Source organism: Natator depressus, chromosome 15, assembly GCF_965152275.1.
Source record: "Natator depressus isolate rNatDep1 chromosome 15, rNatDep2.hap1, whole genome shotgun sequence".
Taxonomy (NCBI): Eukaryota; Metazoa; Chordata; order Testudines; family Cheloniidae; genus Natator; species Natator depressus.
Window position 1 is genome coordinate 14,548,376 of NC_134248.1, and position 24,313 is coordinate 14,572,688.

Below are 24,313 nucleotides of genomic sequence, written 5' to 3' on the forward strand. Positions count from 1 at the left end.
ATCTCAAAAAAATAAGAACGTAAAATTAGGCTTCTAAATCTGTCTTTCAGCACCTGCCTGACTTTCAAAAGTGCTGAGCACCCAACATCAGCTCCCACTGAATTCATCCATGATTATAAAGGCTAGATCCAGAGGTTACTGGAACATTTACATAAATATCTTGGGCCCCTACTAATATAGAAGCTATTGCTACAAAAGGTAGCTTGCTCAAAAATAGCAACTTTTAAATGGACTAATTGTAGTCCTAATTGAGGCCTGTAGTCCAGTGGTGACTGGTGTGTTGCTTTGCCCTTTCAGGTCCTGCTCCATCTCCTGTTGAAATCAATGGGAATTTTGGCATTGACTTCAAAGGGAGTAAGATCAGGCCTTTAAAAATGATCTCTTTCATTTGTGACATACTGCAAGGGGCTGTTTTCTGTTTCACATGTTGGTTGACAAAATGCATTTGATTTGAATACTTGATGTATACTGCATTTTTCTTAACCAATGTGACCTTTACATGGAGTAAAATAAACAGTGTCAGAAGCTGTAGCAAGAGTTAATGGTTACATTATGGGTGCAGAAGCAAATATTTGATTGTCTTGCACAATGCATAAAGATCATGAGTTCTGAGCTGCAGCTACATTTGCTTTTCTGTTTGTCCTCTTTCCCTGGTTACAGGAATTGGTCTTGGCCTCAAAAATAATTTTTAGAACTTTGTTTCCAGCTAATGTAGGCTTTGATAAACTCATTCTTGATTGCCAAAGGTTTCTTTCAGCTTCTTGATTTGATTATTTTCTTTGTGTGTTGTGAAGAATAAGATAACCTTCCCATACTTGCATTTATTCTTTAATGTTTTCTTTGGCAAAGCTTTTTAACACTGAAAAAGTACGTGTGCGCAAAAAAGTTTTGAACAAGGACTGTATATGAAGTAGGAATATTGAAAAGGGAAAGGCTTTATTGAGTTGAATAAGTTTTTTGATATCAGCTCTTCACCATGCTATTTCCTATACAATAGGTATTTTTCATTTACTTGAATGTTTAAACAGCTTCATTTATGGTTGGGCACAAAATTCAAAATGACACATGCTGTATAAAAGCAAAACAGGATCAACTACAAATTGCATTTTAAAGACTTCATTAAAGACTTGTAAATCCATCAAAGTACTATTGTTTGTTTGTTTTTTCTTATGCTACCAGAGAAAATATGCAAAGGAAAGTTTAATATTGAAAACATTTAGATTTTGTCTAATATTAGATATTCCCAATAATACAGTAAACTTGTGAGACTACAATATGAATTCTTGAAAAGGGAAGTTTTGAAATGTGAATACATGTGGTGTTAGTACTTATTTGACGATTGGTAGAAAAAGTGTAAATTTGTTCCTTCTGTCAAATGGTAGCATTTTAGAATGGAAGTATGTTGCATCTACGTGGATGATGAGAATAATAAGACAGTGTTTCTGTTCCTACTATAAAGTCTGAAAAAGTTACCAGTAGTTTATTATTTTTTATCAAGTTTTTCCCCACTAAATTTCATTAGATTGAGCCTGAGGTGAGCTTTAGTGCCCCTATTTTCTGCCTAAATGCTTTGTTGATATAAATGTTTTTCTGTAAAGAAATGGAGAAAATGTGACAGAAAATGTAGCTTTGGGTATTTGAGGATATGGTGTGGGGGAGAGCATTTACCTGTCTACTTCATTTATATAAAATGCCTTTTTGTATATAAGCTGTGTTATGGATCTTATGCTCCCCACAGATGTGGGTCTATACCTGATAGCTAAATTTGGTGACAGTTTACAGTGGTATAAATTACCCATTTGGACTGACTCTGATTTCACACTACTGGAAATCAGGAGTAACTGTTGAAATCATTGGTGTTATGCCAACGTAGAACTGGTATGAAATCAAAACCAGACCTAATGGTATCTTACTTTTCCTAAGTGGTTTTTCCTACAATCCCTCTTTTCTGCCTCTGGTTTGTAAATTTCATGTTTTATAAACCTGTTGAATGTGAAATCAGTACAAGTTTCTCTACTTCATGATTTATACCTCTATTTAGATTGCTGCTGGATTTGGCTGAGACTTCCCTGGGATCTATGAATTGTGCCAGTTTCCCCTAGGATGAATTTGGCCTATGAGGTTGATCAGAGGGCAGAATCAGGCTCTGAGGGCAAGATTTTCAAAAATGGGCACCTAAAGTTAGGTCCCTAATTCTATATTTAGGTACCTGGAAAGATAACCTCAGAACTGCAACGTGTTCAGCGCTTCCTGAGGTCTGCCTGTTTGTAGGTGTCTAAATACAGATTTAAGAAATTAACTTTAGACATCCACTTTTAAAAATCCTGGTCTAATGTTTTATTTGCTGGTTAAGTTCAATAGATTGAATACAACACCATGTAAGTCATTTAATGAGATTTTTAATACAGATATATCAGTGCCTGGCATTAATCTTTATAAATTGCAGTCAAATCATCTACTGCTGTGAGTCCATTCATATATATATATATACACTGATATATATCCACATGAATGGTCTCTCATATATTGCATTTTCCACTGATAAATGGTGAGTCGTGTAATGACAGTAACCTCTGACTAATGTGATAAGTAAAATCTTCCTTTCAAAAATTGCTATACTAAAATGTAATCCTACAACCTGGATATGAGAGCACTCCTCTGTTTTTTAAAACTTGCTGGGGTTGGCGACTCTGCCCAGGAATAGTAGGCAGCTGGTACGATGCTCGTAGATGAGAAACAGAAAGGGGCGGTCAACAACAAAGCGAATCTGAGTGGAAAGGGGCATGAACCCTACTGTGGTCACAGCTGCAGCCTCTGTGCCTTCCTCGTTCACAGTAATTGTGCCTTGGTGATTGAACTGTAAAAAAGAAAAAAAGGGACAGAAAATGCAGAATCCCTTTGGTTAGACTTTGAAGTCTTAGTATTTTGTCTTAGGTGAATTGCACTAGAATTAATTTGCTGAAAGCATGGGGAACTTTAATTACAACATCACATCTTTTGTATCCTGCACGTGGCTTTCTTGTGTTTTCACTGGTAGCTCCTATATGGCATCAGGCCTCTGGCTTTGGCGAATCCCTTTCCTGACTGATTATGACCTGACCCCTCCCAGAAATGTATTGTCTACCACCAGTGGTTCTCAACCAAGGGTACGTTTACCCCTGGGGGTACACACAGGTTTTCCAGGGGGTACATCAACTCATCTAGATATTTGTCTAGTTTACTGCAGCCTGCGTAAAAAGCGCTATCGAAGTCAGTACAAACTAAAATTTTGCACAGACAATGACTTGTTTATACTGCACTATATACTATACACTGAAATGTAAGTACAATATTTATATTCCAATTGATTTTATAATTATATGGTAAAAATGAGAACGTAAGCATTTTTTCAGTAATAGTGTGCTGTGGTACTTGTATTTTTGTAAGCACGTAGTTTAAGTGAGCTGAAACTTGGGGGTACGCAAGACAAATCAGACTCCTGAAAGGGGTACAATAGTCTGGAAAGATTGAGAGCCACTGGTCTACCACTATGTATGGAAAAAAACAGACTCCCTGTGTTCCAGGAGAGGCAGGTATATTGTGTTATTTGCTTAGCTAAGCTGTGAATTATTGTCCTTTGTTGCCACCCTTCAGATGACAGGAAATAATAAGTAGAAGAATGAGTGTAGAAGGGGAAAAAATTACCATATCAATGATGACTTTCTCATCTGATATTCCAGAATAGTCGCCATTGTTGTCAAACAGTGTTTCTATTCCCATGGATTTCAGATAATCCGTCAGGTCATAGCTCTTCTCCAGCTTAAATTTAGGTAGAACTACCTCTCTTGTTCTAGTTAGAAACAGAAATATTAAAGGTCTTAGAGAAATATACATCACATCCCTTAACTATGCATATCAGTTCCATTCTTATCAAGCAGGCATGACACTGACATATACAGGAGTCCTGCTCTATGTTCTCCCAGGCTTAACTTACTAGAAGGTAGGGCATTGTCTGTCTAAGCAGTTTTTCTAAATCTAAGGTCAAAAAAAAAAAAACAAACCCAAAACCCTATTAATGTATTACATGCTTATAATGCTTAAAAGACTTATCAGTTGTATTTCTACAGTACATAGTTCATGTTGAGATGACATAGGTATTATAAGCATATGCATCTATCTGTTATGGAACTCCCTGGCACAATAGGTTAGAGTTTTACCAAGTACATACAACAGAGGTAATTTAAAAAAAAGAGAGAGAGAGAGTTCATTGTTTGTTCATAGATTATAAGGCCAGAAGGAACCATTATGATCATCTAGTCTGACCTCCCACATAACACAGAACATAGAGTTTTGCCAAGTTATTCCTGCATCAAGTCCATAACTTCTGGCTGAGCTAGATTAGTGGTTCTCAAACTGTGGATCAGGACCCCAAAGTCGGGGGAGTGGCTTTGACTTGCTGGGGCCCAGGGCCGAAGCCAAAGCCTGAGGGCAGCGGGGCTTGGACTTTGCCCCCCTTGCTTGAAGCGGTGAGGCTCTGACAGGCTCAGGCTTCAGTCCCTCTTCTTGAGGTTGTAGTAATTTTTGTTGTCAGAAGAGGGCCATGGTGCAATGAAGTTTGATAACCCCTGAGCTCGACTGTATCTTCTAGAAAGACATCCAGTCTTGCTTTAAAGACTTCAAGTGATGTAGAATCCACCGCATCTCTAGGTAGGTTGTTCTAATGGTTAATTACCCTCACTGTGGAAAAAAAATGTGCCCCTCTTTTCTATTCTGAACTTGTCCAGTTTCAGCTCTCCACCATTGGATCTCATTTATGCCTTTGTCCACTAGATTGAAGAGCCCTCTGCGATCAGAAATCTCTCCATGTAGGTAGCTATAGACTGCAGTGAGATCACTTCTTAACCTTCTCTTTAAGCTAAATAGATTGAGTTTCTTTAGTCTCTGAATGTAGGGCAGGTCATTCTTGTGTCCCTTCTGAACCCTTTCCATTTTGTCAACATCTTTATGAAGTGTCAACATCAAAAATGGACACGCTGTTCCAGTAATGGTCTCCCTAATGCTTTATATAGTGGTAACACACTGTACAAGCTCTACTCTACATCCCCCTGCTTATGCATCGAGGTATCACACTTGCTTTCTTACCCACCACAAAGCATTATGAGTTTGTTCATTTGGTTATCTGTCATGACTCCGAAGTCCTTTTCTAGGTCATTGCTTTCTAAAATACAGTCGTCGTCCCCCTTCCTATAACTATGACCTACATTGTTGGTTGCTAGATGTATAACCTTGCATTTAACTATATTAAAATGCATATTGTTCAAGTGAACCCAGCTTAGCATGTGATCCAGATTATTCTGTAGAATACTCTTGTCGGTATTATTTATCCCACACCAATTCTTATGTCGTTTGTAATCTCTACCACCTACTATTTTTGTTTTCATCTGGATCATTGATAAAGAGATTGAATAGCTTTGGGTCAAGAACAGATCCTTATTGGATCCCACTGGGAATTCTCCCACTGGATGATTTTTCTCCTTTACAATTATTCTTTGAGATCTATCTATTTAATATAGACAACACTGATTTTTGTATAATGCTAAGTTTTTAAAATCAGAATGTAGTTCAGTACTAAGTTAAATATCTTCCAAAAGTCTATTATGTCACTGTTTACTTTTATCAATTTAAACGTCAAGAAACTATATCAAGCTTGTTTGACAAGACCTATTTTACCTGTTTGTCATGCTCTTTTGCCATCTCTCCACCACCTGAGGGGTCAGTTGCTTCTCCAGTGCTTTCATGCCAGATAGTTTGTTTGGAAGCACAATCAGCATGCTGATGTTCCCCACATATGGCAGCTGGAGCACACCACAGTCTAGCTCATGGTCTGCAGCAGCCAGGAAGTTTCCTTTGGTCTGCATCATAGGAACCTTTATTGTTTCTCTCTCATTCAGTCGGAAGGTTCGTTTGTTTGTCATTTCCACTGGAAACTTGTTTTCCCAAGTTCCTGTTAATATAGCAGAAAACCTCATCCTTATTTCTATATATAATTGTAGTTTGTAAATGAAAGATGTTAAAATATAATTTTAGTGATGAAGGCTTATTTGCAGATATCATTGCAAAATGTAGCCTGGCTGATCATTTTAAGTTGTGGGTGGAATAAGAGGGAATTTGTTGTGGCAACTTAGAAGTTAAAGTTTTTAAAAAATGAACATGGAAAAATGTAAGCACATGATTTGCAAGTGTGTGTAGATGCCCGATTAGATGTTTGTCTGACTTCGCTGTACACATTTAAAGAAGTTCAAATGCACATGCTGGTCTCAAAAAAATCACTCTAAAATATAAAGTGGAAATCATGTCAAAGATATTGGGGAGAAAATTTAATTCTCTGATTACGAGCTTTAAAAGCAGATTGAGCTTTAAAAGATCTGATGCTGATGTTTGCAGATCAGTGTAATTCTGCTCAAAATTAGAATTCATCTTATAATATACTGTCTCATCAACATAACTAAATACAGCTAAATTTTAATTTCCATGTGAAACAAAACATTTACATTTTGCATATCAAAGTTTTGACTTCATTAAACTGAGAACTTTTAAACAAATATGCTACTGCCCGGACCGTCACTGGGGTTAGACTACCCAGTTCTGTGAGGTGCTGCTCACTCTTGACTCCAGTGAAGCTGAGGAAGTTCAGCACCTGGCAGGATCAGACCCGAAGGACCTGATCCAACTCCCGTTAAAGTCAGAGGAAGTCTTCCTATCGAGTTCCAGGGGATTTGGATCAGGGTTGGTGAAGACACTCTGAGGGTCCCAAGTGTGCATGAATAGTCAGTGAAGGTATGATATTAAAAGAATATAGTTGACGATCTGCCTTTTTAATGTAATGTTGTATTCATAATGGCGGCTCTGGAAGGAGTTCGTCTTGTTTCTTTGTAGATGGACAGGCACAGTTAGAATTTTATATATTACATTTATTTTGGCTATTGGTATCTCCTTTTAAAATCAGGGGCATTAGATGTAAGTGAGCAAATAAGTGTAGAGCACAACAGTAAGTGCATGGAGGAGCTAATACTGTAGAACCTTTAATAACCTTGTAATGGTGTGCAGTGTTAGGAAGTTGGTACCTTAATTTCGCTGCTGAAATTCCACCCACTAAACACATTTTCTATAACATGCATCCCATTTGATAAAGGAAGTCTGACTGTCACCTTTGATCTTCACCTAGAAAGGCTTGGATAAGTCTGCCATTGTGATTGCTTTTGGATGGCTAGTAATGTGGAGGGGATCAGATGCCTCACCTTTCATCCCAAAGTGTGTAATCATGTTGCCAGAGAGAACCTGGGGCTGTTTGCGTAATTTTTATCAGCAGAGTAATAATGCATTGTGCAACAGGCGTCATTAGTTAAGTTTTGTGTTCTAATATTTATACTAAAACTTTTCTGTAGCTCCTCCCCATCTATGGGTTTGTACTAGAGTTGTAGAATGTCTAACATTTTGGACTATTTTAAGACAACAAAAATTGTATGAGAGAAGCCACATTACAGTTCAGTTTTATTTTTAAAAGCCCTTCAGGTGGATGGGTCTCAAAGGTGAAGAAACGGGAAGTATTGGGCCAAGTAGTAGTTAGATTTAAAATTGAAAAAAAACAAACTCACTCCCCTTTTGGGAGGACAAGATTATTTTTTAAAGGACAGGGGGATGTCAAAGGGAAGCAGTGTGCTAATGCTAGGACTCATTCTAGGAAAGGCATGATAGCTTGCTGACCTAATACAGGGTGGTGGATTCACTGAAGGGCCGGGGTGTGAATGCATGAACTTCAGGATGGGGCTTAAGAAAGAAGCCCCAGACTTGTTACACCTTTCAAAGGGTTTAAAAACCAGCTGTGTAGCAACTTAGTCAGTTTGCCGCTATAGAGGCGCCCACTGTAAAGAGGGTAGGGTGGGTGTGATGAGTCCTGCCTGTCCCCACTGACTCCTTGCCCCATTCCTGTCTTTCCCCACTGGCCGTTTGCCCCAGTCTCTTCCTCCATTCCCCCCACCCCTTCCCAGTCTCTCCCCCCAGGTTCTTCATGCTAGTCTCTTCCCTCTCTGCCCCTCCCCTGCACCAGTCCCAGTATTTTTAACATGGCCAAAACCATCATATTTCCTCTTAATTTTCTTCCTGAGACAGCTGAACCATTTTTGCTGAAATTCCCTTCCCCCAAAGTAGCCTGCATCAGATACCCAACATTGAAAAGTTGCCCAACTTTCTTTGTTTGGGCTGAAAGTTAAGAAACTGAAAACCATTTCTAATGTGAGGTTTCTGGCAGTTTAACTCCAGGCAGCACTGCCAGCTCTACCCATAATTAAAAACCGTACAAGAGACCACCTTACAAAACCCCTACCCCCCAGTTCACCCAAAGTATCCCAACCATAATGAATGCTGTTCTGCTCTACCTTTTATTAGAAGACCACTTTTGTTAAGCTTGTAACTTTTGTCAGGCCCTTGAGTAGACCTTGGGTACAGATCACACTCTGCATACATTAAGCTCAGAGTCTTTGACCCTGGCTGATTCTCTGGATTCTGAATACTTTAAAATTCTTTATAACTGTGTGGGACTGAATTCAACCCACTTGTATCTCCCTTGAAGTCAGTGGAGTTGCACCTGCTTACAGTAGGACTGAATATGACCGTTAAAACACACACTGCAGTGATTCTTCCTGCGAGAATAGTTTTGCATAGAGTCCCTCAGCTATGACTGTTTTTCCTGAGGTGATGGATACAAACCATATATTGCCTCCTTGTATTATATTTGGATTGTAAGCTCCTTGGGGCAGGGACCGTCTTTTTGTTCTGTGTCTGTAGAGTGCCTGACACAGTGAGGTCATGGTCCATTGTAGTAGTGGTAATTAATTAATTCATACAAATTCTTAATACCCAGTAGGACTATGAAATAAAAACAATTATTGTGGCCTAAGCTGTAGTCTAGGTTTTTGATTCATTCTTGGCTCCTCAGATTGGTGTGCTGCAAAACATAAATGAAATTAACCCATTGCTGAAAACTGAAATAATTTTTTTACCTTTAAAGTAAATACAGTTGAGAATCATCATCATCGTTGTCGGGTTGATGTTCACCAGAGCTTCTTTTATTAACCCTTTGGTCCGTTTCAGGATGCGCTCATTGGTTTTAGTGATGAAAGCAGGGTCTGAGAAGTCAGATGATTGGGCCTCAGCAAAGTAGTAATTTTTCGTGTTGTTTCTGAAATCGTCCATAATGGAAAATTGCTTCCGAATATAAAGATCATTGACTGACCGCAGTGTGTAACCAAAATTGCGTCTGAAGAGCCGGTGAGTTAGTTTACGAAAGAGGTTGTGAATTGTCATAATCTCATACTTGGAGCTCGCGTTAATGAAATCTCTGAAGCCTAGAACAGACAGTACCTCCTGGTGTGTTTGTCCCTTCAGCCCTAATGAAATCATAGCCATTGCAGTGGAAATACCAACAGGAGCCATCAGAATGTTATCTGAAGAATTGGCTCTGTCCTTCAGACTCCGATAAAGGTTGAAGCCAAAGTTTGCATTGAGGATATTAAGACGCTGGATTCTGGTTTTACCGTGGAATAGCTCAAGAATATTTCCTTGCTGAATTTCAGAAACTGGATACGGATACGGAGAAGCATCAATTATGTCACCATAATCATAATCACCAAATATCTTTTCCCAATCTAGATAGTCTTCCTCCTCTTCTTCCTCAGCAATCAAGTCATTGGTTATAGTGTTTTCCTTATGGAACTCTGGTGGAAAATTAGGCATATCGTGGGTTTCATTTTCACGGGGATTTATAGTTCCAAAGTGCTTATTAAAGTCTTTGATCCCACAAAACGCAGATGTTATGATGAGAGAGAGAACAAACAAACGAAACAGGAGCTTCATTGTGACAGGTCAGAAGCTGGAAGACAATATATCATAGTGAGAAACTGTATAGTATCTGAGCTTTAAGAGGTTACCCTTTTCTTCAGTAGGTTGTTTAAATTAATGTTGAGTCCTACATTGGATAGTTGGCTGGCTCCTGCAAAGATTTTTTTGGTGTGTGTAGCAAAGTTGAGACTCACCGCTGTGGCGCCTCCTGCTGGTCATCTTGAGAATTAGCTCTCCAGCATACAGCGCGCCTCCTCCTGGCCGATGTCTCGCCTGCTGCTGGCCCCGTGTCCCTCCCGGACCCCGGTGCCTGTTGTTGTCTCGGGGTTCTGCCCCAGTAGTACCCCTTTGCTCTGGGTCTCCCCTCCCAGAAGAACCCCCAACCCTCTAAACCCACCTTGCCTCAGTGGCTACTGCCAGTCATCATCTAGCCCCCGCTCTCTGGGGCAGACTGTAGTCTGTCATGGGCACTTATCATTGACAAGGGGGTAGGACCTGCTGCCTTTTCCTATCCCTGGTCTGTATCTCTGCAGCCCCAGTACCTTTAATAGGCCTACAACAAGGCCTGCAGCCTGGGGGTTTACCGGGCTGGAGCTCCCTTTGCCTTTCCCCAGCACTGCTCCACTTCTGGTACCTTGCTCCCAGGTCCTTCCCACTCCCTGGCTAGAGTGAGACTCCTTCAGCTCCTGGCCCTCAGCCCTCTTATAAGGGTCAGCTGGGCCCCAACTGAGCTGGCCACAGCTGTGGCTGCTTCCCCAATCAGCCTAGCTTGGCTGCTTTTACCCCTGTTTCCCAGGAGTGGGGCAGCCACTCCGCTACAGTATGTGATAGCCTTTCCATTTTAGTGGTGCCTAGTATAATTAATTCTTGCTCATGTAATATCTCAAGCCTGGACCTGTCCTGGTCTGAGACCTTCAAGTTCATTAAACAGCAGTTGATTTCTGTCTATGGAGAAAGTGTCATTGCTTTCCAGCTTGTTTTACACACAGTTAGCCCAGGTCTCTACTAAAATGCCCAGGTCTCTTGTATATTATAAAGCTTTAAGCTGTAAGAGTATGTGTACTTAAAAAAATTTAAAAAGCTGAAGTCTGATAGACAATAGCTTCCAAATGTTTGAATTTAGTAGGAAATCATTAGTTTAGAGCACATCAGAGAGATGCAAAGAAAACATGACAAATGTTTTATATTTGTAAAACATACTTTAGACATAAACCAAATGGGATTTTTATGGGCAGTTTCTTTGAAAGGATGGAATTGAATGAGGATGGAATAAAGGAGATCTATGGACATAGCACAGTCCCTCAAACATACGCATTTGTTTAACTTTATTTACTGAGATTAGTGTCATTGGGACATGCATGTGACTTTGCCAGAGCAGGGCCATATTTAGGTGCACGGTTCCGTAATTGTACTGGCTTTTCTGTTCCAGTCAGCTTCATCATTTACCCTTTTTTTGCCTAGATTTTTGAGGGAATTGTTTGGTTTTAATTTTTGGTTTTCTGGGCATTGTACCTATTATTATTTATTTGATTTATGTGTAGGATTATACAATGTATGATACTCCTTTTCCAAAGGTGGGATCACTATATAATTAAAACTAGAGCAGCAATAGCTTTTGTAATTATTAGAAATGCCAATGATTTTCTTAGAAGAAAGGGTTTAGGATCAAATTAAAATGAAAGTAGCCTCGGTTATTTCCTCAGGGAAGGTGCTTTGGTGGAATCTGTTTTTCTTATGGAAGATTGTTCCTCAGTTACATGCACGCAACTCTTGTTGATCCCACTGAGTAGCATGAATGTCTCAGAGGGTAGAATTTGGCCTTATGGCTTTAAAATCAAGAGCTGCGCTTATATACATATTGTGTGAAGAGACTAGAAACCTGGCTTGCCAAGATGCCGGGTACCCACAGCTCCCAGAAACAGTCCCTAGATATTTAAGCACATGATCATATTGATTGTCTTGGTTAGTGACCTAAAATACATGCAAAAGCTGTAATTCACTGCTGTGATATCAACTAAGGATGGAATGCAAGGATTTGATAATATGCTATTCTATGACAGAAAGGGGTGAAAGCAGTTTGAAAGTCAAACTCAGGATTTCTAAACCAGTATCCCATGGCTACACAAATTAACTCAGATTTTGTTAGAATTAATTATTTTTCTTGTTCCAGATAGGATTTATTTTGTTAAAGGTAAATGTTTAGAACTTGCAATGTAGGATAGTACCATTGAACGCAATTATATCAAAGACCCTTATTTAAAACAGACAAAATGTTAAAAAACAAAACAAAGAGTGGGGGGAAAAACCCTTGGAAGAGGTTTTGAAAGAAGAGAATGTAAAGCTGTTCTTAAACAATGAAATAGAGAACTAAGAGGGAGGTGGAAAGAGAACTATTTAAACATTTTTGTAGCATCCAGGTAATATCAGTCTCTCCTTTTCCCGTCTGTTGATGTACATAAAGAATGAAAATGAATTATTGTCACATTGGGAACCTTATAACCATTTGAGATGAATATTCTAGATTGAAACCGAACATTGTTTAATCCTGAAGGACTTGTAACAGAACAGTACTAAAACCTGTGCTATAGAGTGAGTGAAGTACTGTAGTCTTAATAGCTCACTCTTTTTATTATTATTATTATTTTTAAAGTGACTGATGGCTACATTTTTTGTTCCATACTGTTAGAGGTTAAGGTACTTCTCTGGAAAACCACTTCTGTGCAATAATCACTAACAAAAGACAATGCTGTCTGTGGTTCCTAGTTTTATATTCTCACCTTTTCCATAGACTAATGTATTGTTTACCCTCATTTTATTGTGGGCAAAGCATTTCCCCCGCTATTGGAATATATTTTTCTTTAAGATTTTAAATCCAGTTCAAACGATAGTAATGTTCCTTACCTCCAAGCCACTGTGAAGAGAGGGATACGTTGAATAGCTAGAATAAGGCGAATTGCTGGGTTTAAATCTGAACTTTGATGCTAGTAAATTGTATGGCTCCCAAAGTAAACAGGCTCTAAATCAAACACTGCTAAATTTGCCTTGTCAGCCAAAACCCCTTTACTTGCTTAGTAGTCTCTGCCAAGTGATTTGTTGCTTCTTCCATGGATCTTTTGTTGAGGTTTTTATGGTTTTGTGGAGTGCTTACTTGCTTTTGCTCTGTCTGTGGGCTTGCAGGATGTGAAAGATTTTCTTCAAAAATTGTGTGTAAGAATGTGTATACTTTTGGATGATGTAGCTAGCTCTCTTTCTGTAGCTGTGCACTGTATATATACATATGACACATACAAAACAAAGTTAAAATAACATTATTAAGGTTTCAATGTCAGTCACTCGAAAGTGACTGCTGTTTATTACACTGGTCATAATTGTTTCACAGTGACTTTCTTCTCTCTCCATCTATTAGTTGTGTCTACCTGTTGTCTTGTCTCTTCTTAGATTGTAAGTTCCTTGAGGCAGGGACCATCTTTTTGGGACTGTGGGAGTGTGTGTGGATGTGTGTAGTGCTTGATCCCTGATTGGGTTCTCTAGGTACTACTACAAAACAAATAATAAACAATTATAGTAATACTTTGATAGAGGACTAGAAATTGCTGCTTGTTGGAGTTCATCAGCAATAAAGTAAGTTGAACAGCATTGTCCGCACCTTACAAGTTGCAGGAGGTGGTGATCAGAATCTGCATTTAATCCTTAGGCCACACGTTCTGCAACTCTAAATGATCTTTTCTGTTATAGTGAGTCTATAGCTCTACAGTATTTTATCTGTAGCAGAAAGTGAGATGCTGTTAAATCAGCTTTGAAAATTAGTATTGCCAAGGCAGTGTAACACAATCAAATGGTTATTCTTCCAATATCAGTCATTTTAACAGTAACTACATTATTATTGATATATTGAAACAGATGGAGAAACTAAATTCTGAAATGCTAGAACAACATCAGAATATGAGGCTGTATTGACTGACTCTTAACAAGTGATTAAATTATTGAAATCCCCTAATTATTTTTTCCTTTTCACATTAGCTCACCAGACGTTTACCACCCATCAAGGAGGCCAAACCCAGGTTACAGAAGCTCTTCCGTGATTTTTGGCTGTATTCGGTGCTTATGGGATTTGCTGTGGAGGGATCAGGTAGTATACTGTCCAGTGGGAAAAGATGCATTGATGGTAGACCTAGGTTTATATCGTGTGTAAGTGCAAATCAGCTGTTTAGCACAGACTATAGAGATCTAGAAGGACTAGGGGTAACTGGGAACGGACCACAAGGCAGGTGTCTTACCAGGCACTCCTCTGATGACAGATTGCATTGTGTCCAAAGTGCCCTACTTTGCCGTGGACTAGACTACAGAAGCGTACAATTTATTATTGTTTACATCCTCAGTTCACAAGTGGCACGGGCTAGCTGGACTGTGCATGAAAATATAAGTGTGTGATGGCTCTGATCTAGCATGGGAGGGTCAGGGATGACACACAGGCAAAGTAGAAACTGCTTATACGTTGAGAGGTTTCACCTGCAGCCATCTGAACAGGTTTATTACATGTTTGGAAAGTGGGCCATTAGTTTGAATGTATATACCTGAATGTGTGAAAAGATGGTTTAAAGAGGTAGCACAAAACTTGGTGATACTTATTTTCATGGATTGAATCTCTTAATATCTGTTGGCGATAACCAACTGAGGATCAGTAGAAAAATCAGTGCACTAATTTTAGGTTTCTATAGTAGCCTCATCAGTTGACCCAATATAATGGGAGTATATTAGGATGTTTCTCCTAGACATGGTTTGTCTTTCTCTCCCCTCTCTGCGCCTCCAAATTTCTACTACAGGTCTTTGGCCAGAAGAGTGGTATGAAGGGGTATGTGAGATAGCCACTAAGTCTCCACTGCTCACATTTCCCAGCAAAGAACCTCTTCGATCTGTCCTTCAGTACAACTCTGCCATGAAAAATGACACAGTGACTTCTGTAAGAAACTGTTTCTTCCATTATGCCCCTTCAGACTTTAAATAATATATTGGATAGTAACCAGCAGATGCTGCTTAGGACAGCAATATAATGTTTTCACCTGACTCCCTTCATTAAATAACAGCAGCTTTCCAAATGCACTGCTGCATCCTGTAAGCTGTGCATGACTTAACAGAACAAAAAGCAAGAGTATTAAGTAGTACAAGTGTGTTTTTGTTAGCGGCAGCAATCCTCTGTTGGCTAAATCAGGTCTTTGTGGGAAGGGAAACCTAATGATGTTTTTGTGTTTTCTCCTTTTGTGTCTGGCAGATGAAATCTGCAGAACAGTGATGGGATGAATTTGGTTTTGGAGTAAAATGACATTCTGTCGTTCTCTCTATTAAAGTGGCTCCTAGCTGAGCCTTCATCTCTTGCCATTGCCTATGGCTTGGTACTTGTCCACTTTTTTCTCCCTATGTTTGCATGATAGACTGTAACAGAAATATGTGAGTTATTGTTTACAATGCAAGATAAAAAAGTCAAGGATGAATGACAAGTGTAAAACAGAGTCAAATTCTTTGCTGGTATAACTTCATTCGTTACTCCAGCAGACGGTTTGTCCCTCACTTTTAATGAACTGTGTTGAGCTCTTGAACTTGACTTCTTCTGAGTAAGAGCATTGATGTTTCCTGCTGCCACACGAATGCATCTTATGCACTATTCCAGTACTTCACTGTGTGCCACCAATAAGTGCTATGTGCCTTTTTTATCTCTTCTTTACCTGGATGCAAATGAGCGTGAAGGCTTTTTGTTTTTAAAGGCATGGTATAATCAGTAGTGTAACCTAAATTAAACCTTTTCAGAATGCAAATAAAGAGAGTGCCACCACATTTGCTCGCTCCTTATTCTGAAGTTGCTTACCTTTAGGCTGAACTGAATGAGTTACGGAGCACCATCATAAATCTCTTGGATCCTCCTCCAGAAGTGTCTGCTCTGATCAATAAGCTGGACTTCGCTATGTCTACCTATCTACTGTCTGTTTACCGTCTAGAGTATATGAGGTATATTTTTATTACTACAGGTTGGTTTTCTAATCTTTGGTTTCTGGCATTTCATGAACCCTTCGGCCAAACTTGGGGACACAGGGTGAAATTCTGATTCTGTTTGAGTCAATGGGAGTTTTGTCATTGACTTCAGTGGGGCCAGGATTTCACCCCGGGAGTGAAATCTTCATCTCTGCCCAGGCCCTTTTAGGGCAGGCAAAAGGGCTGCAGTGACATAAAGCGACCCAAAACCCCAAAACCCCTGGTGCAGGAACAATGGAAGGCAGCTATAACGCTGCCTTCTGAGGAACCTCTTGCGAATTTAAAACATCCTCAGCTCTGTCTCCCCTGGACTGCGAGTCCTGTACTGAACCTCTTGGAGGCATAGCACAGACTGTCATCCATGACGCTTCAAAGTTATCATGGTTACGGAATCAGTAGATCCGATATACAATTGTTGCTCTTGACTGGTGCATTTCGGCATTGCAAATAAAAATACACAGGAATGGACACTGGCAAGTCAGTACATTAAATGGATACAAAATTCCTAATGACTGCTATCAAAGAATGACTGTGGGTGAGAGCTAAAGAGGGCTCTTACTGGAGAAGGTGGGAACAACCGCTAAGCTGTATGCCTGTTTGGCATTAAACAATAAGGACAAATATTTTTATTCACAAAAGTCTTTCAGACATACTGTAAGTGCAGTTTTTTAAATACTGGTAGGCATTGCCATATTGAGCAAATGCAGCATGTAAAGAAGAGTGGGGTCTCTGTTTGTTTGTTTGTAGAAATACACCAGAAACAACTCACCAAATTGGTGAACTTTGTGCAAGTTTTCCCACTTCCAACAGCAATGTGAATTGTTTGCCTAGTAGCAAAAAATGCTTCCCCCAAACCCTTGTTAATTGAAAATAGACCCAAAGGCTCAGGTGTTAAATCTTATTGTAATTTAGTTTCTTGATGTGTGGGTATGTACTATAGCAGTGTTTCTCAAACTGGGGTCCCCAAGGGTATTCCAGGGTGTCCGCGGGCCCCGCTGATCAATTCCTCCCGCTCCCTCCCAGCGCTTCCTGAACGCTAAAAGTCCAGCAGCTCAGCGGGGCTAAGGCAGACTTCCTACCTGCCCTGGCTCCTGGAAGCGGCTGACATATCCCTGTGGCCATGGGTGGGGGCGGGGGTCTCTGTGTGCTGCCCCTACCCTGAGTGCTAACTCTACAGCTCCCATTGACCAGGAACTGCATCCAGTGGGAGCTGTGGGGGCGGTGTCTGCAGGCAGGGGCAGCGTGGAGACCCCCTGGCTCCCCTGCCTAGAAGCTGTTGCCAGAGGGATGTGCACCCAAACTCTTTCCCTCCCAGAGTCTGAACCCTGAACCCCCTCCCACACCCCAACCCCCTGCCCCAGCCCAGAGCCTGCACCCAAAATCCCTCCAGAGGCTGCACCCCCTCCCGCACCCAAACTCCCTGCCCAAGCCTGGTGAAAGTGAGTGAGGGTGGGGGAGAGCGAGCAGTGAAAGGCGGGGGAATGGACAGAGAGGGGACGGGGCCTCGGAGAAAGGGTGGGGTGGGGACTCGGGGAAGGGAGCAGGGGAGTGGAGAGGCGTGGGGGTCCCTGAAAAATTTTAAATCAAAATGAGGGTCCTTGGGTTGCTAAAGTTTGAGAGGTTTCAGAGTAGCAGCCATGTTAGTCTGTATTCGCAAAAAGAAAAGGAGTACTTGTGGCACCTTAGAGACTGACAAATTTATTTGAGCATAAGCTTTCGTGAGCTGCAGCTCACTTCATCGGATGCATTCAGTGGAAAATACAGTGGGGAGATTTATATACATAGAGAACATGAAACAATGGGTGTTACCATACACACTGTAATGAGAGTGATCACTTAAGGTGAGCCATTACCAGCAGGAGAGCGGGGGTTGGGTGGTGGGGGGTGAGACCTTTTGTAGTGATAATCAAGTTGTCAACTTCTGGAAATGGCCCACCTTGATTATCACTACAAAAGGTGTCCCGTTGTCTCTAAACCCCCCCCCCCCCCCCCGGCTCTCCTGCTGGTAATAGCTCACCTTAAGTGATCACTCTCGTTACAGTGTGTATGGTAACACCCATTGTTTCATGTTCTCTATGTATATAAATCTCACCACTGTATTTTCCACTGAATGCATCCGATGAAGTGAGCTGTAGCTCACGAAAGCTTATGCTCAAATAAATTTGTCAGTCTCTAAGGTGCCACAAGTACTCCTTTTCTTTTTAAAGTTTGAGAATCGCTGCACTATAGGGATGAGGCATGGTTTCCATGTTTAGTTTTGTCTGATTGTGTTAAATTATTATCCTCCTAGGGTATTGCGTTCAACAGACCAAGACCGCTTCCAAGTGATGTTTTGCTATTTTGAGGATAAAGCTATTCAAAAAGACAAATCTGGTAAGATTACCTCAGCTATATGCTACCTGAGAAAGTAAAATTTGTCTGGCTACTATCTTTTAGAACAAAATTAATGGAATTGGGTCAATTTTAAGTGAACCTGCATTACATGGATATGCTTTAAAGTATGAAGTATTTTGAATTGTGCATGTCAGAGATAGTCTTTGACTTTATCAGAAGTGGACCGTACATTTTGGCTTGGTGGCCAGAAAGCCATTGCAAATGAACTCTTTAGATCACAGCTGACTGCTAACTGCTTATTTCTCTTACAACATAACCTGTAGGCAATATCTGCTTGTGCTCTCATTTCTTACTAACGCTTACTCCCTTTGGGGGCAAAACACTCTGTTACATACTTTCTGTTGCGCTAGCCTCCTGTCTCTTAACCTGTAATAAGGCCAGATGTGAAATGGAAAAAAAGTGGTCTAGCTGCTTTGCTCCAGGGTAGGGTTGTTGCACAGTGTGCGCCTGTTTCAGGAGGCGTGTTAGGCTATGTCTACACTACACAGCTTTTAGCGATATGGCTGTGTCACTACAGCTGTGTCTCTACAGCCGAGCCGCTAAAAGTTGTGCAGCACAGCTGCTGTTTGTCGGGTCTCCTGCCGACAAAAAAATGCCCCCCCCCCCCCCCCCCCAATGAGCCGCGTTTGTGTTGTTGGCAGGGTGGTGTTAACACCGACAAAAGACACACATTTTGTCATTCAGTTGCCAGTATAGACATAGCCTTAGAGAATTGCAAGTCACCTTTATGTTTAGAGTAGTCTGGTCATTATTAAAAGTTTTGACTTGAGTCAGTGCAGTGTGTGCATACCCAATGACATAGTCCTAGTAAAAATAGCCGTATGGAGTAGGTATACTCAGTGTTTCAGTCAAATTTCCTATAAATTGTGTCAGCGTAAACTTTAAGCAAATAAATATCCATCAGCTGATACTAGCTGAAAACCGTGAGGGGAAGAGGACTAAATCAGACAGGACAGTCTTCTCCATTAAAATTTCACTGATGAAACAGCATTATGGTCACTTGTCATTATATGCATAAAGAGGTTTGATTGCAATTTATGGAACTACTTTCTGCTTCTCAACATATTTTGGGTAGTCCATTGAATCAAAACCATTGCCAAAGATTTGTATTCAGAGTGAGGTTTTGTAGCAACTCCTGCCCAAGTGCTTTTTTCTGAAACTCCTGAAGTTGATAGTTGGTCCCATCAACACTCTTTGTTGTTGGGTTATTAATAGCTCTAACTTAGTATGCAAACGTGGTTGCAATTACACTTCCTCCCCAGCCGCCACTGAGAAATGTACATGTTTATCTCTTGTCATTTCATCTGGATTATATAGAACTGCAGCAAGTGTAAGGTAGTAAATATGTAGGAAGAGTCCCTTGAGTATAAATGCCCCCTATTAAACTACAGTATAACCTGTAGAAACCACTCTTACCAAATAGCTAAACTATTCATGTTTTAATTTGAGATATTCTATTGATAAACAAAGTGACTATTTTGCAGAGCTATGGCATATAAGAGGAGGAGGATACTGCTAAATGCTGTTTTCAACTGGTGGTGGCTTATTTTCAACTTTAAAAAAAAAACTTGCTCTTGCTGGAATGAACATTATTTAGAACTGTAAAGCAGCTTGATTCAGTGTTGGCTGAGTACAAATAAACATGTTTAACTGTTAATGGTGCAGTATCCAAGGAAAATTTAATTCTTATAACAGAGCACAAAATTTTTCTTGATTCTTCTCCAGGGATGATGCAGTGTGTGATAGCTGTTGCAGATAAGGTGTTTGAAGCTTTCCTTACAATGATGGCTGATAAAGTAAGCTAAGTGGGAAGGAGAACTGCAGTGTAAAGTGTGTGTGTGTGTGTGTGTTTATTTTGTGAAAGTCTTTTTTAAAACACAAAAGTGTCATGCCTCTCTTTGGAATATCTAGGCTAAAACTAAAGAGAATGAAGAGGAGCTGGAGCGACATGCTCACTTTCTCCTAGTGAATTTTAACCACATTCACAAGAGGATCAGGAGGGTTGCAGACAAATACTTATCTGGTCTTGTAGATAAGTGAGTATAGACATCCCTGCTATATTACCTTTTTCACACTGCCTACTTGGTTATCAAGAAGAAGAATGCATTTGTATAGGGCATTCATTTAGATTTCGTGACTGCCAGTTCTGTCAAACAGTCATTTTGTACATAGCAATGAAAATTTCTGATGATTAAAAAAGGCCTAGAGGGCTACTAAAATGTTATCCTGGTTCTGAAATCCTTGCTTAGTTACTATTGCAGTCCTCTTCCTAGTATCCACACAAGATGATCCACATCGCAGAATGTTAAATAAATGCAAAACTATATTCTGCTTTATCATGCTGTGTGTAATTCAACTAAGCTTTCAGTGCCCTCTGCTGGCCAGTAATGTGTAGTGCATTTAGTATGTGTGTGGACAGAAAATACTGAAAATCAAGAACAAAACAAAATGTAGGTTAAAATGGTAATCTGCTCTTTAGTTCCCTTTCCTTTCCTCCTTGGCACACATGGGTGATACGGAGCTGAAGTCATGTAGCCTGACGTTATTGCCTTGATTTTTCAATGGGAGTTGTGTACCCGATTGCCTCTGTGCCCTTGGAAATCTCCCCTCTGAGTCTGACTTCAAAGAGAGCTTTTGACAACTCCAATCTGTTGTGAGCCATGATCAACTTAATGCCTTATGTTTGGTATAGGTTTACACATAGAGACATTGCTCTGTGTGTATCTTCTGCGCCTTTTGGTGAACGCATAATTTTTTTCACCTGTCTATTCAGTGTGAACTTGTTTTATTTTAGGTTCCCTCATTTACTGTGGAGTGGAACTGTGCTCAAGACCATGTTAGATATCCTCCAGACGCTGTCACTCTCTCTCAGTGCGGTGAGTACTTTATTAACCCTTTTATTGCTGATAGAAAGTGCATGTATATTGACCAAAGTTTTCATAACAGTGGAACAGAGATACCAGATACAACTGAAGGTGCATGTTTGCAAAACATACCTTATGCATCATTCAGCAATGAAGTGGCTAAGTGGTGTAGTGTTACCCCCCCGCCTTTTTTTCTTTGAGTTAAATTATTCATTTCACATTGATAACGATTTTGCCTGAAGATCTGCTTATTTGGAGTTTTAAGTTGCTTGATAATATCCAAGAAAAGACACCTTTCATAGTAAAAAGAAAAGGAGTATTTGTGGCACCTTAGAGACTAACCAATTTATTTGAGCTTATGCTCAAATAAATTGGTTAGTCTCTAAGGTGCCACAAGTACTCCTTTTCTTTTTGCAAATACAGACTAACACGGCTGTTACTCTGAAACCTTTCATAGTAACTTACATTTCTGAAATCACCTTAAATCCAAAGATCATAAATTATGTTACAAACATCATTAATCAGTTAAAACTCAGAATCCCTATGCGAGGTAAGAAGTGTGCAGTTTGATTATTTTAATTTAGGATTAATGCATTATTGTATGTAAAGTGTTTTGAAGAAAGAAAAGTGCTATAGAAGTACTATTTTATTTATTTTCTCATGTTTCGTTTTAAACCATAAGATAGTTTATAGTTATGGTCATGTTGAAAACAAAACCAAAATGCAAGAGTCTGCTTTGTGGGATGGATAGTGTCATTAGCAAACTGACTTAACAAAGCAAAAAGTTTAGCCTGTAATGAACAAGTCAATCAGACATGGGTGAATTGCTTCTTTTTGAGACTTTAACATACTTTATTTTAGGATATTCACAAGGACCAACCATACTATGACATTCCAGACACCCCGTATAGAATTACTGTCCCTGATACATATGAATCAAGAGAGGTAAGTGGTGTCTCTTGATGAGGTGGTCAAAAGTAGTTTAATTGACTTGTCTCAGTCAGCTACTCTGAACAGTGTTGTTTTGAAGGTGCCTTCTAAGGTAAGGCTCATGAGCTGTAATTTAGCTACCAGACATTTTGAAGTTCATTCTGAATTTCCCTGTTTCAGAATTGCACCTTACTAAAGCATAACAGTTCTCTGCCTCCCAGAACACACTTTTTTGTAAATAGGCTGCAATATCCTAATGCCATTAAAAGTCTCTTGAGCTGTCTCTGGCTGGTGCCCTTAATGTTGCTTACTATGCCGCTAAGCACAATGCTGTTTGTGGATTATTGGCTGGCTGACTGGTGTATCAATGCACTTTTCCTAGAGTATAGTGAAGGACTTTGCTGCCCGGTGTGGGATGATTCTTCAAGAAGCAATGAAATGGGCTCCTTCTGTCACAAAGTCCCACCTTCAGGTAATTAACTTGAATTTGTGAAGAAATAATTTGTGATCCTCAGAAATGTACAAAGTTCACCTACCTTGAAATCACAGTATATCATTCGACTAAATGCATTTATACTTATTTTGTAACTTTTTGGCTATTCTGATTCCTTATTTTTCCCTTCCCCCCACAATAATGGAAGCATCACTAAAATCAGTAGCAATTTAATTTTGTTTTTGAAGTAGTCTTCAAACAATATCTTTGCTAAGTTGTTCAAATTAATGTTCAGTACTTCAGCCATTCTGTTCCGCTTTGATTCTATGTTAAGAATGCAGACTGTTGCGGAGGTTTAATTACTCTCTGATTCAGTGTTATGCGAGTGATACATTCTGATTAATGTGCATAAAAATTCATACATTTTTAAATTCTCAGCAGGTGATCAGAATGCAACATCTTTGCTGCTTTGCTATTAGAGAGAGGTTTTCTCAGACTTTTAATTCTCTTTCAAATACAGTAGAACCTTTGCTAACTTAAAAGACCATGGTAAACTACTGAATTTTGTGACTTAGCAAGTAAGGACTTTATCCTGCTGCTAATACCTTTTGCTGAGTCATGGTAGCATGGGAGCAGGATAACATGTCTGTTAACCCTGTCCTGGGAGGTGGGGGTTAATCTTTAGTGCAGGTTAGAGTTTCTAGAGTAACCTGCTTTCTGTTACCTCTCTTCCTCCCTCAGCACTTTCTGGAGAGGCTCAAGAATAGTCTATAGTACTTCAGATCTATGTGTTACATTTGTATTCCCGCCTGTAAAAGAAGAGTGGACACTAGTTTTTCAATCTTCATTCTAGCAGAACAAGACTGTTAGTGTTTCCATCTCACTTCATCTTACATGGAGTCTAAAATGCCTCTTTTTGCAGAACATTTGTGCTTGGTTTTCAAAATCACGATCTTTGCTTCAAACTTTAGATTTCTATTAGGTTTGCTTCATCCTCTGTACAAAAGAGAGAAAAATCCCTTTTTATTTTAGGCTTCTAGGATGAGAGTTTCAAAAGGGCCTAACGTCTTAGGAACTCTTAGGAACAAAAGTCCTGCTTTCCTAGTGCTGAGGGAGCAATATTTAGAAAGGAAAACAAGGACTCAACCTAATTAAATAGATTGTCAGATGTGTGTATAATAAATCTTTTGGTAGTTTAATGTGTGTAATACTTGAAATGAGCTAGCTGCTCTTGAAAATTACAGTGCTCTTTGAAAGAATCTGATTCCTTGTCTCTTAGGAGTACCTAAACAAACATCAGAATTGGGTGTCAGGCTTGTCTCAGCACACCGGGCTGGCTATGGCTACAGAAAGCATTCTCCACTTTGCAGGCTACAACAGACAAAACACCACCCTGGGGGTGAGTATCGGGCATCAACAAAGTAATCCTATATGCTGTAAGTCATGCATATCATAAATAACATACCAGGTGTCCATTCTGGAGCATCCCTTGTTTTGAAATGAAGAGGAATGTGTCTTTTAAGCACGTTCTTCCTCCTTTGAATGGTTGGGAGGTAAGAGATACTACAAGTTAAACTGTAAATCTTGTGTCTTTAAGCACAAAACTGTATATTAAAGTCTTTGATGTACTTTTAGCAAGGGTTTAGTATTACATATGTCATTTTTAAGTGATAGCGCATTTCCATTTATATAACTATTTGTAGAGTCTGAAAAGGCCCGTGTGCATGTACGTATGTGGACTTTGTTACATTACACTACTTCATGTGTACTGTTAAGCTGCATTAGATGTTTA

General features: G+C 39.8%; 2 protein-coding genes across 4 annotated transcripts in view; one reads left to right on the plus strand and one right to left on the minus strand.

Annotated features, from left to right (window-relative positions):
* PI4KA (phosphatidylinositol 4-kinase alpha) overlaps positions 1–24,313 on the plus strand; it is a 95,892-nt gene that overhangs the window by 38,512 nt on the left and 33,067 nt on the right. For all 3 annotated transcript variants that reach the window (XM_074973112.1, XM_074973113.1, XM_074973115.1), the window contains exons 20-29: positions 13,897–14,005; positions 14,700–14,836; positions 15,743–15,876; positions 18,191–18,273; positions 20,020–20,090; positions 20,206–20,330; positions 21,089–21,170; positions 22,020–22,103; positions 22,471–22,560; positions 23,801–23,920. In XM_074973112.1, coding sequence (XP_074829213.1) covers positions 13,897–14,005; positions 14,700–14,836; positions 15,743–15,876; positions 18,191–18,273; positions 20,020–20,090; positions 20,206–20,330; positions 21,089–21,170; positions 22,020–22,103; positions 22,471–22,560; positions 23,801–23,920 — 1,035 coding nt within the window. The remainder of the gene's footprint in view (positions 1–13,896; positions 14,006–14,699; positions 14,837–15,742; positions 15,877–18,190; positions 18,274–20,019; positions 20,091–20,205; positions 20,331–21,088; positions 21,171–22,019; positions 22,104–22,470; positions 22,561–23,800; positions 23,921–24,313) is intronic.
* On the minus strand, positions 981–12,873 carry SERPIND1 (serpin family D member 1). Its single transcript, XM_074972496.1, has 5 exons — positions 12,778–12,873; positions 9,039–9,907; positions 5,710–5,983; positions 3,685–3,829; positions 981–2,857 (listed from the first exon to the last, which is right to left on the minus strand). Exons 2-5 carry the CDS (start codon positions 9,889–9,891, stop codon positions 2,666–2,668), a joined length of 1,464 nt encoding a protein of 487 aa, XP_074828597.1. The 5' UTR covers positions 9,892–9,907; positions 12,778–12,873; the 3' UTR covers positions 981–2,665.

Bases quoted from the DNA above. Each gene is read 5' to 3' on its own strand.
- SERPIND1 (XM_074972496.1), bottom strand. From the start codon at position 9,891: ATGAAGCTCCTGTTTCGTTTGTTTGTTCTCTCTCTCATCATAACATCT. The intron at 5,984-9,038 runs GTAAAAAAATTA...CTATATTAACAG, and splicing joins CAACTGTATTTACTTTAAAG to GAACTTGGGAAAACAAGTTT. The intron at 3,830-5,709 runs GTAAAATAGGTC...GTTTCTAACTAG, and splicing joins CAAAAGAGCATGACAAACAG to AACAAGAGAGGTAGTTCTAC.